Source organism: Barbus barbus, assembly GCF_936440315.1.
Source record: "Barbus barbus genome assembly, chromosome: 13".
NCBI lineage: Eukaryota > Metazoa > Chordata > Actinopteri > Cypriniformes > Cyprinidae > Barbus > Barbus barbus.
The window spans coordinates 21,527,501-21,539,753 of NC_136741.1; the positions used below are offsets into that span (position 1 = coordinate 21,527,501).

The window sequence follows — 12,253 nt, forward strand, 5'->3', positions numbered from 1 at the left end:
CTTGGACGATCGATCGACTTGAATCGTCTGATCACCCAGCGAGTGTCCACGGCACTGTACAAATCCCTAGAGCTCGCCATCAACCGCTTTGAAAGCGAGGACCTCACTTCTATTGTGGTGCCTTATCCTTTAAAATCTTTGTTTTTATAGGAATTTGCAGTTTTAATTTTCTCATACGGAGACCCTGAATTTTATCAGCTTGTTTTAGCTGTGTAAAGAGGCCATCTCTCATAGCAAAATTGAAATTCAGTGCTGCATAAATAATTTAGACTAGTGAATCATTTTATTCATGTTTGCTTCCTGTATGTGTGCGCGTTAATGTATATACATTTGAATGGATGTCTGACTGTGACACGTGCATTACAAAAAGCCATGAAATTGTTCCAAAGCTCATTATCAGTATTCATACAAATTGTTGTTGGAGGTCTGTGTATGCATCTGAATAGAAATGCATTGTTAAATGTTATTGTTGTGTCAGAAAGTGAGAGGGTGTTTTTTTTTTTTTTTTTTTTTTTTTCAATTGCTTTTCTTTTCTCTGTCATTGATCAGGAGTTGGAGGGATTGTTGGACATAAACCGGATGACCCATAAGCTCCTCAGTAAGTTTTTGACACTGGACAGTATCGACGCCATGTTCCGTGAGGCAAACCACAATGTATCTGCGCCCTATGGCAGAATCACTCTCCATGTCTTCTGGGAACTCAACTATGACTTCTTGCCCAACTACTGCTACAATGGCTCCACGAACAGGTGGGTAGGGAGTGCCCAAGGTTTACTTAAAAGTTACTTACTTATTTATTTTAAATATAAATAATAATAATGTTTTTTTGTTTTGTTTTGTTTTTTAAGCCCAGCTTGGACAGGATGCATTTTAGGACAATTGGAATTTTTTTTTGTTATAAATTGGCACATCTGTACTGATTGTCATGGCAATTCATACAGGATTAAAATCACAGAAAATTTATATTGTCATAAATAGGCAGCATTTTAACAGCTATATTAGTGTAGACTTGACTTTCAGGCTTCAGCTGATGTAATATGTATTCATTCATCCATATTTCAGTTAAACAAGATGTGATTGAGATTAAAAGTCAAATTACATAGAAAATTTCTTTCATCACTTGTCAGAAAGCCAGATGAATGAGCCACTTAAATGAAGATGGAGCATTGCTTTCGTCTTTAATTTTTTAGAGAATGGTTAATTATTAAGTTAATTCATTAGTTATTGATAGTCAGTCTATGCTTAAAGTCTGTGCTTATTCCAACCAGGAAAAGACTGCTATGTTTCAGATACATTTGAGACACATTCTTGTACTGTACATAGATTCTTGTTTGCAGCTTTTAAGAAGCATCTAATCTGCAGCAAGTGGAGACAAATAGGTTACCTTTTTTATCAATTTTTCTCCTGTGAATTATTGAGTGTTTGTCTACCTTCTGCAGTTGGGATCCATCACTTTTTCTTTTTGTGTCTTTTTTACTGTCAAATAGCACAATACAATCTTTTTTCTGAGCATAAGGTACAATCTGACCCATATATCAAATATGACAGCAAGTGAGAAAAAGAAAGTGAGCTTTGTAAGGAACCATAGTGAGGTGAGAAATATTCCTAAAACTGAATTGTGAGGTGTTTAAGTTAGGCTGTATAGAACAGAGGTGATGGTAGGCCATGAAAGAGTTGGAATGTGGGATGAAAAGAAGACTAAAATAATCTTTACACTGTCAAGTTAAGATGCTTTCAACATTTCATGACCTTCATGGGGAAGATAGAAGTGTTGATGACAAATTTATCATAAAGGTACCCATTAAGTAAAGTGAAAAAAGAAAGTGATTCACATATGGCCAAGTATTTGAATATTTGAACCCATACTCAGAATTCATGCTTTGCATTTAACCCATCCAAAGTGAACACACCCCTGGAGCAGTGGGCAGCCATTTATGCTGCGGTGCCCGGGGAGCAGTTGGGGGTTCAGTGCCTTGCTCAAGGGCACCTCAGTCGTGGTATTGAGGGTGGAGAGAGCGCTGGACATTCACTCCCCCCACCTACAATCCCTGCTGGCCCGAGACTCGAACCCGCAACCTTTGGATTACGAGTCTGACTCTCTAACCATTAGGCCACAACTTCAGAATCAGAAAGCTTTATTGCCAAGTGTGTTTGCACACACAAGGAATTTGTCTTGGTGTTAGGAGCTTCCAGTACAGAAAGTACAAACTTAGTGCAGACAACATATAATTAAGGTGATAACACTAATAATGAAGAGAATAGACAATAATTAAGAATAACAATAGTAATAAAGAATAAAAATATACAGAAAAGAGACATGACCATAGACAGAACTGTGAATGTGCATGTGTCCTATGTACAGATGAAGGTTTGATGAGTTATTTACAGATGTACAGTACCAGGGTGTGTTATGTGTTGTTCAGGTGGGATACGGCCTGGGGGAAAAAACTGTTCTTGTGTCTGGCTGTTCTGGTGCTCGGTGATCTGTAGCGCTGGCCAGAGGGCAACAGTACAAAGAGAGAGTGAGCTGGGTGTGAGGGGTCCAGAGTGACTTTCTTAGCCCTTTTCCTCACTCTGGAGGTGTAAAGTTCTTGGAGGCTGGGCAGAGGGGCACCGATAATCCTCTCAGCAGTCCTAACTGTCCGTTGTAGTCTTCTGATGTCTGTTTTGGTAGCTGAACCAAACCAAACAGTTATAGAAGAACATAGGACAGACTCGATGGCAGAGTAGAACTGTTTCAGCAGCTCCTGAGGCAGGTTGAACTTCCTTAGCTGGCGGAGGAAATAAAGCCTCTGCTGGGCCTTTTTCGCAATAGAGTCAATGTGATTGTCCCACTTCAGGTCCTGGGAGATGGTGGTTCCCAGGAATCTGAATGACTCCACTGCAGTCACAGTGCTGTTCATGATGGTGAGTGGGGGGAGAGCAGGGGGGTTCCTCCTGAAGTCCACTATCATCTCCACAGTTTTGAGCATGTTAAGCTCCAGGTTGTTAAGACTGCACCAGACAGCCAGCTGCTCAACCTCCTGTCTGTAAGCAGACTCGTCACCGTCCTTGATGAGGCCTATGACTGTAGTAGGGGTCGACCGATTATCGACCTGGCCGATTATTGGCACCGATATTAAGCATTTTTATGATAATCGGCATCGGTCATTTTCAAAACCGATGTGCCGATAAAATTATTTAATTTTGAAACGCGCTATTTGGCTCTGATGCAGCCTGTCTGAACTCACCACTCTGTGGCCTAGAGCAGTCTCCGCCCACCGCGCATCTGATTTGTTGAGAGTCAGGAGTCCGACCAATCAACGTGGAAGACTAAAGGCACTCTCACACCGAAAGCTCTTGCTAACTGGTGCTGCTTCACGCATCAGTTATCTCTCAAAGGCAGCAGCAGACGTTGCTCAAGTTGCAATAAATTACAATCCACTACACTGAAGTTGTAAAAACCTCAATTTTATCTATTTATGGTTTCCGAGATGGGGGAAACGCAGGGGGAATCGCGGAATCCAGTCATATAAATGGAATTTAGCTACTGTATAACGCGGAGTCACGGAATTAGTCAAAGTTTGGATGAATTAATCAAAAGTAGGTCAGTACACTTAAATCGACTCATGATATGGACTATCTGTAAACATTAAGCTGCAAAAAGACTATTTAAATATGAATTCTGCATGTTCGGCGTGTCTCTGTATATGTGAATGGCACAGACGCGCGGTTTTGACACACACACACACACACTGAAGTGCGCGACGCTCGCGGTGTTCTCTTTCATAGGTTCACTCAACGCTGCGTAGCTTACACAATGGGAACACCCCCAGGTGTGACGATTGTCTGAAGCCCTTATAGAATCACGCCAATTCATTGGCTGATGGCGCGAGATGCCGCCCCTACGTCATACGTGATTGACATAGACCCGCGATCGTGCCATCTTACTCCTCAGATTTTCCTCTCTTCAGAAGCGTTCGCTTCTCGCGGTTTTTCTGGCCCATTTTCGAAGACGTTAGTCTGGGATTCTTTCCACTTCAGCGACCGCATCTGTGGAATTGTATTCTCCTAGTGGTGTGTGGAATGGATTTTAGTCGGTGCCAACCGCCGTGCTCTCTCCTCATCGCGAGTGATGACCAGCACGGTAAGTGCGTCAGATGTGTGGGCCTGGCCCACGCGCGAGACGCTATTTTTGGCATTTCCAATTGCAAGTACTGCGAGAATTTTACTTTAAAAACCTTGCGCGCTAGACTCGCGGTTTTTGATCGAGAATCTGCCGTTCTCCCTCGCCGCGCTGCTCCGGAGGCCTCCTCCCTCCGCGAAGCCGGGGCTTGGGGTTCGGATGCGGAGCTCGAGGCTATGGAGAGTGAGCAGTTTTCACTTTCTCTCCCTCCATCGCCTGGGCGTTACCGCGCGATTTCTCCGGTCCAGTTTTCTCGCGGCTGTCTTGCACCCAGCCCGGAGGCACGGGAAGCCGTTTCCTTCGGGTTGGAGGATATTTTGTATACTGCGGCCTCCGACTCTGAGGACTTCGGAGCCGCGCCATTCGACGTTCTCCCGCCTAGCGGCCAGGAGGCGCGGCCTTCTCCGGCCTATTCTGAACTCGTGGACGTTTTGGCGCGCGCCACTGAGAAGTTGAGCTTAGATTGGCCGGACGAGCCTCGCGAGTCCCAGTCATCTAAGCTCGACGAGCGTTTCCTCAGTGGCTCTGGTTCGCGCCCGGCGAGGAGGAAGTTGCCTTTCTTCCCTGACCTGCATCACGAGATTTCCAGGTCTTGGAAGCAGCCTTTCTCTTCCCGCCTCACTAATGCGGCGGCCGCTGACTTCACCAACCTCGTTGGTTCTGTGGAGCAGGGGTACGCCGCAGTCCCGGCGATCGAGGACACGCTCGCTGCACACCTCTCGCCGACTTCCGCCCCCTCGTGGAAGTCTTGCCCTCTCCTTCCGTCCAAGCCGTGTAGAACCACCTCTGCTTTGGTCGGTAAGTCCTACATGGCGGCGGGACAGGCAGGCGCGGCTCTCCACACTATGGCCATCCTTCAGGCCTACGAAGCTGAGGTACTGAAGGAGATGGATGAGGGGGATGGTGTGACCCCCGAGGCTGTTAAGGAGCTTCGCAGGGCTACCGACTTGGCCCTCCGTGCTACTAAGCATACAGCGCGGGCGGTTGGACGCAGTATGGCAGGTTTGGTGGCAACTGAACGCCACCTGTGGCTGAATCTGACGGAGATCAGGGAAAAGGAGAAGGCTTTCCTCCTTGACGCCCCGATCTCTAGCTCTGGCTTATTCGGTGATGCGGTTAACACTGTAGTCGATAAGTTCAGGGCTGCTAAAACGCAGTCAGCTGCGTTTAAGCAGTTCATGCCACGTCGTGCGCGCGAACCGGCCTCTGCCTCTGCCTCATCTTCTAGGGAGCGCCCGGCCCCCAGAAGGGAGCCAGTCGGTAGAGTGAGCGATCGCGATCCGGTGCATCCCCCACTATACACGGTCTGGGGAGCCCGTGGTCGTTCCGCTACTCGCCAGCGCCCCCGCAAGCGGATAGACTTGAAACGCCCGAACAAGCCCCCCGCGGCGGCTTCTTCGGGTCGCTCCTGATATGAGTATCAGGAAGAGGAGAGCTTCCCCCGCCTCGTTGGATCGCGACGGACCGTTAAAACGTTTCTGTCCGTCTCTGAGTTGCTCTCCTCCGCCAACTGTGCCATCCTCGCCGGTAGTGACGTCTCGAGGAGCGCAGGTCACTTCCCCTCTTCGGCGACCATTGAAGGTAAGAGACACTTCAGGTTTTCTCCCCTCAGAGTTGCTGCAGGCTGCAGACATTGTACACACGGTAAGGGACGCCCAGCGCTTTCCCCCCGCGCCAGTATCTCCTGCCCTTGCCTTTATGGCCTCATTAGGTCATGCCTCTGTGCACGAGGACGCTGTGAGCTCTCCTCTGCTTCAGCTAGGTACTTGCCCCTCCCTTCAGGGGGACGTTCAAAGCAGGGACCCCGTGTTGGTATCCCCCTTGATATGTTCCACTCCGCTACCTCTGTCGGCCTTCCTCCACGCCTGGAGGGACCTGCCGGGAGTGTCGCCCTGGATTCTTCGTACAATCCAGTTTGGTTACACACTCCAATTTGCACGCAACCCCCCCCGTTTCAACGGGGTTCTTCTTACTGCTGTGAACAGCGCCAACGAGGCTTCTGTCCTACAGCAGGAAGTCTCCTCGCTTCTGCTCAAAGGGGCAATAGAGGAGGTCCCCTCTTCGGACCTAAAGCACGGCTTCTTCAGCCGTTACTTTCTAGTCCCGAAGAAGGATGGGGGTTTGCGTCCTATACTAGATCTGCGCAGGCTGAATTACTCTCTCTACAGAGGGAAATTCAGGATGCTGACGCTCAAGAGCATTCTTTCCCAAGTCCGAGAGGGGGACTGGTTCGTCACTGTCGACTTGAAGGATGCCTACTTTCACATCCAGGTGGTTCAGAGACACAGGAAGTTCCTCAGGTTCGCCTTCGGGGGAAAGGCTTACCAATACAGGGTTCTTCCCTTTGGGCTAGCTCTGGCCCCAAGGACGTTCACCAAGTGTATGGATGCGGCTCTAGCCCCGCTGAGGCTCCAGGGCATCCGCATCCTCAACTACCTGGACGACTGGCTCGTTCTAGCCAGTTCCAGGGAGCAGGTGATTCGTCACAGGGATTCTCTCCTTTTCCACCTTCGTGCGCTTGGCCTCCGGCTGAATGGCCAGAAGAGCGTGCTCACTCCAGCTCAACAGACCACATTTTTGGGGGTCTGTCTGGACTCAACCTCGATGCAGGCCCGTCTGGCCCCTGCTCGGGTGGAAAGCATCCAGTCGTGCTCGGCCCGCTTCAGGCTAGGCCGTCGCGTATCAGTGGGCTTGTGTCGCAGGCTCCTGGGCCTTATGGCAGCGGCTTCCCCGGTTCTCCCCTTGGGGCTGCTCCATATGAGACCATTCCTCTGGTGGATGAAGTCCCTTGGTATTCACCCCTCTTGGCCATCCCTCCGCCTACTAAGAGTGTCAGGCGCCTGTCTTCGCTCCCTCTTAGTGTGGCGGGACCTCAATTTTCTCCACACAGGAGTGAATATGGGGTTAGTCTGCCGTCGCCAAATGATAACGACGGATGCTTCCCTCTCAGGGTGGGGGGCGGTCTTCGAGGGAAGACCGGCTTGCGGTGTTTGGTCAGGCAAGTACCTGACGTGGCACATAAACGGTCTGGAACTGAGAGCGGTTCACCTAGCTCTCACTCACTTTCTTCCATTCCTGGCGCACTCTCACGTCATCGTCAGGACGGACAACATGGCGGTGGTGTCTCACATCAATCGCCAGGGGGGCTCCCGATCGCGCACCCTGAACAGGCATGCACGTCGGCTGCTTCTTTGGGCACAGGGCAGATTCTTGTCCCTGAGAGCGGTCCATGTCCCAGGGGTCCTGAACCTAGCGGCGGACTTTCTGTCAAGGCAAAAACTCAGGTCGGGGGAATGGATGCTGAACCACCGGACGGTGGATCAGATTTGGGAACGTTTCGGCGCAGCAGAGGTGGACCTCTTTGCGTCTCAGGAGTCGACTCAATGTCCCCTTTGGTTCTCCCTGTCTCATCCTGCCTCTCTGGGGATAGATGCGCTAGCGCACCCATGGCCAGACATGAGTCTGTATGCTTTCCCTCCGATCAAGCTCATCCCAGCAGTATTGTGCAGGGTGAGGACATACGGAGTCCGTCTTCTCCTAGTAGCCCCGTTCTGGCCTTCCCAGACGTGGTTCTCGGAGTTGGTCTCCCTTCTGGAGGGCGAGCCGTGGGAAATTCCAGTCAGGAAAGACCCGCTGTGTCAGCTTCAGGGCAGAATTTGGCACCCACATCCGGAGATCTGGAAGTTGTGGGTATGGCCGATCATAGGTCGCCCTTAGCTTTTGGTCTCTCAGATGGAGTCCGTGAGACCATTAATAGTGCCAGGGCCCTTTCCACTAGGAAGCTCTACTTCTCCAAATGGAGGGTTTTTGAATCCTGGTGCTTGGCTCATGTTGTAGACCCAGTTAACTGCCCGGTTGGTTCAGTGCTGGAGTTCCTACAGGATAAGTTTTCGGCTGGAGCGGCCGCTACCACCTTGAGGGTCTACGTTGCGGCTATTGCTGCTCGAAGGGACTCAGACGATGTCCCGCTGGGTAGACATCGTCTAGTATCTTCCTTTATGCGTGGGGTTAAGCGCTTGAGGCCGGTTCGTCCTCCTAGTTTCCCTTCTTGGGACCTTTCTGTTGTCCTGAAGGGGTTGATAGTCTCCTTTTGAACCTCTAGAGTCAGCTCCCGTGAGGATTCTGACATTAAAGGTTACTCTTTTGTTGGCGTTGGCCTCGTTTAAGCGTGTGGGAGATCTGCAGGCTCTGTCGGTCAGCGAGTCCTGCACTGAGTTTGCTCCTGGTCTAGTCAAGGCATTTCTGAGACCTAGGCCTGGTTATGTCCCCAAAGTTCTCTCTACGTCTTTTCGTTCACAGGTGGTAATGCTGCAGGCTTTCTCTCCCTCCTCCTCGAGTGAGGGTGATGATAGGCTTCATCTGCTCTGCCCTGTTAGAGCCCTGAAGGTGTATGTGGACCGTTCCAGCCAGTGGCGTAAGTCCCTACAACTGTTGGTGTGTTTTGGTGCAGGCCGCAAAGGGCTAGCCGCATCTAAACACACAATATCCCACTGGGTTAGGGATGCTATTTCGTTGGCCTATGAGGTGCGCAGTCTGCCTTCACCTCTGGACATCAGAGCTCATTCCACCAGAGGGGTGGCCTCCTCCCAAGCTTTGTTTAGAGGGGTTCCCCTGGAGGACATTTGTATGGCGGCAGGTTGGTCCTCTCCGCATACTTTTGTGAGGTTCTATAACCTTGATGCAAATACAGCTCCTGGTTCCCAGGTTCTCTCTGTTTGAACCAGCTAGGTTTGTAGTGCTCTGGTCTGTAATGGGCCAGGTCTGGCAGCGCGTTAGCTTGGCGTGTGTGGTATTTCGTTCCCATTGCGTAAGCTACGCAGCGTTGAGTGAACCTATGAAAGAGAACGTCTCGGGTTACTTGCGTAACCCATGTTCTCTGAGTAGGGAACGAGACGCTGCGTCCGCTGCCAAGCTCCTCTTGCTGTCGACCTGCTTCTTCGACAGGAAAATCTGAGGAGTAAGATGGCGCGATCGCGGGTCTATGTCAATCACGTATGACGTAGGGGCGGCATCTCGCGCCATCAGCCAATGAATTGGCGTGATTCTATAAGGGCTTCAGACAATCGTCACACCTGGGGGTGTTCCCATTGCGTAAGCTACGCAGCGTCTCGTTCCCTACTCAGAGAACATGGGTTACGCAAGTAACCCGAGACGTTTTCCGCATCTGCCATGTCACTAAATGAGGACATAAATACATGAACATCATCCCCAGAACTGCGCTGAGAGTTACTTCATGAGCATTTGACTGTTTCGTTTGAGTAAAACGATCGTCATATCATAAATAGGCTACAGAAACTTAAGAGGTCCTCATGGCAACCCGTCAAAATAAAAGTTCGGTTTATTTACTAATACTACTACAATTATTACAACTTTTGTTTAAAAGAACAATCACACAATACGCTATTTCTTACATGTTTTAATTTATAGTAAACACATTTGTTTGCCAAAAAATAGTTCAACTCTCATTTGATTAAAAGATAAATTAAATTAATGTTTTATGCCTTCATTTGCACTGCACTGTAAATGAAAACTAATGGAAATTACTGTCACATAGGCCAAGATTAAGTTACTGTCACATAGGCCAAGATTATGATGACGGAAATTGGGACATTTCAATAGGCTATTGAACCAAGTGAGCCTATAACAGGCTATTAGTGTTATAGTTTCATTAAAATAGTTGCGGTCTTCTTCGCAACTTCTACAATGGAGCTATGAAGACAATTAAATTTACACGTATTATATACATTGCGGTTTTTAAATTAATCAATTGATGTGCATTAGATGATGAATTGAATAGTCACCTCTTGTAGGTTATGATTTAGTCAACCGAAAATAATTAATGAAGAATTATGAGAGGTTATGCTATTACACATACATTTCTAACATGTAAATTATTGAAGCCAAATACTTACGTTTCCCCAAGCTGTTTAGCTGTAGTATTTAGTATTCATAGGCTTAATCATGAAGCATGCAGTGGCCCCACTTTTAACTCTCTCTTTATATATTACCCTTATTGTAGATGGATGCATGGAGGAAGACAAGAGTAAGAAGTGCAACCAACACTAGGGAAGGCCGTTTTTGTCAGAGCCCTTGTTATTCTTAATTTTGACATTCATTTTCATTTTTACACCAGACGTATATATATCGGTTCAATATATCGGTTATCGGTCTACTTGGTCTGTAATAATCGGTATCGGCATCGGCCCTGAAAAACACATATCGGTCGACCCCTAGACTGTAGTGTCGTCCGCAAACTTCAGGAGCTTGACAGAGGGGTCCTTTGAAGTGCAGTCATTCGTGTAGAGGGAGAAGAGCAGTGGGGAGAGAACGCAACCCTGAGGGGCGCCAGTGCTGATGGTGAGAGTCCTGGAAGTGAGTTTGCCCAGCCTCACTAGCTGCTGCCTGTCTGTCAGGAAGCTGGTGATCCACTGACAGATGGAGGAGGGCACAAAGAGCTGTCTCAGTTTGTCTGAGAGAAGGTCAGGTATGATGGTATTGAAGGCCGAGCTGAAGTCCACAAATAAGATCCTTGCATAATTCCCAGGTTTGTCGAGGTGTTACAGGATGTAATGCAGTCCCATATTGACAGCGTCATCCACAGACCTGTTTGCTCTGTAGGCAAACTGAAGAGGATCCAGCAAGGGTCTAGTGATGTCCTTCAGGTAGGCCAGGACCAGTCTCTCAAGTGACTTCTTGACCACAGACGTGAGTGCGACAGGTCTGTAGTCATTAAGTCCAGTGATTTTGGGCTTTTTGGGGACGGGAATGATGGTGGAGCGTTTGAAGCAGCAGGGAACTTCGCACAGCTCCAGAGATCTATTGAAGATCTGTGTAAAGATGGGGGCCAATTGGTCAGCACAGACTTTTAGACAGGCAGGTGAAATACCGGTCCTGAAGCTTTCCTAGATTTCTGTTTTCTGAAGACCCGGTTCACATCCTCTACACAGACTTTAAACGCAGGTAGAATGGTGGGGGAGGGAGTAAGGGGGGTTGCGGGGGGGGGGGGGGGGGGGGGGTGGATGTGTGAAGTGCAGATCAGAGCGGGTGCTGGGTGTCAGTCTGGCCTTTTCAAATCGGCAGTAAAACGCATTGAGATCGTCAGCCAGTTGTTCCTAAAACTTCCCCATAATATGACAGCCTTTCGCCCAAACAGGTATCAAAGTGAACTAATGCTATCAGGGTTCTGCTGTGGTCTCAATAGAGCTCATAAATGGTAGAATGATGATCTCTGAAGGTTACATCTCTGTTTCAGGTTCGAGAAACTGAGATGCACTCTTGGCTTTAGCCCAGCTTGCTCCATGTTTTTATTTATTTATTTATTTTTCTTGGATAAAGGATGAATGACTCATTTCAGTCATTGTGTGCTTGATTCTCAGTAGACTCTCAGAGTGATGGATTGGGTACACCGAACACAGTGATTCCACTTCTCACCTGCTCCTGTTGTATTACAATCACACCCACAAGTCACAAGTGACTTCAACCAGCACACAGAGTTAAAAGTTGGTCATGTCACAGCAGATATTTGTAGCTTTTTTGTTATTTTTCCTTAGAAACATGTTCCTTTGAAAGCTGCGGATTTACTTGTGTGATAAGTTTTTTTTCACTGTATTGTTACCTGTGAATAGGTCCGGAGTGGACATGCTGAGCACAGCCTTATTAAACAGAATTGAAAATAACTGTGCGATAATACAGATTTTTTAAAAACAATTTTCCCCTTCCTTTAGGTTTGTTCGCACTGTGCTGCCGTTTTCACAAGAGTTTCAGAGAGACAAGCCTCCCAATGCCCAGCCACAGTACCTGTATGGCTCAAAGGTGGGTTTGCATGAGGTTAAATGTCACACGAACATCTATTACATCTCCAGAATTAACTCTCACAAACCATAACATACAGGGAAATGGTTTTTTTTATTAAGCAAGATAGGTAGGCAAAGTACATTTCAAGCATAGTAGGATTTCAATACAACTAACACAAAACAGATAGAGTATCAGTTCAGACTTTTTATAAAGTTATGTAGACATTAAAATCAACACTTCTACATCCATTAAAGGTAAAGGTGCACTAAGCAATTTAATGTTTTGGTGGTTCTT

General features: G+C 48.0%; 1 protein-coding gene across 1 annotated transcript in view; it reads left to right on the forward strand.

Annotated features, from left to right (window-relative positions):
* Nucleotides 1-12,253, forward strand: part of LOC306879014 (cytoplasmic FMR1-interacting protein 1 homolog) — a 50,006-nt gene that overhangs the window by 25,509 nt on the left and 12,244 nt on the right. Inside the window, exons 21-23 of the mRNA XM_079431676.1 lie at nucleotides 1-117; nucleotides 550-749; nucleotides 11,890-11,977. The exon at nucleotides 1-117 is cut by the window's left edge and continues 3 nt beyond it. Coding sequence (XP_079287802.1) covers nucleotides 1-117; nucleotides 550-749; nucleotides 11,890-11,977 — 405 coding nt within the window. The remainder of the gene's footprint in view (nucleotides 118-549; nucleotides 750-11,889; nucleotides 11,978-12,253) is intronic.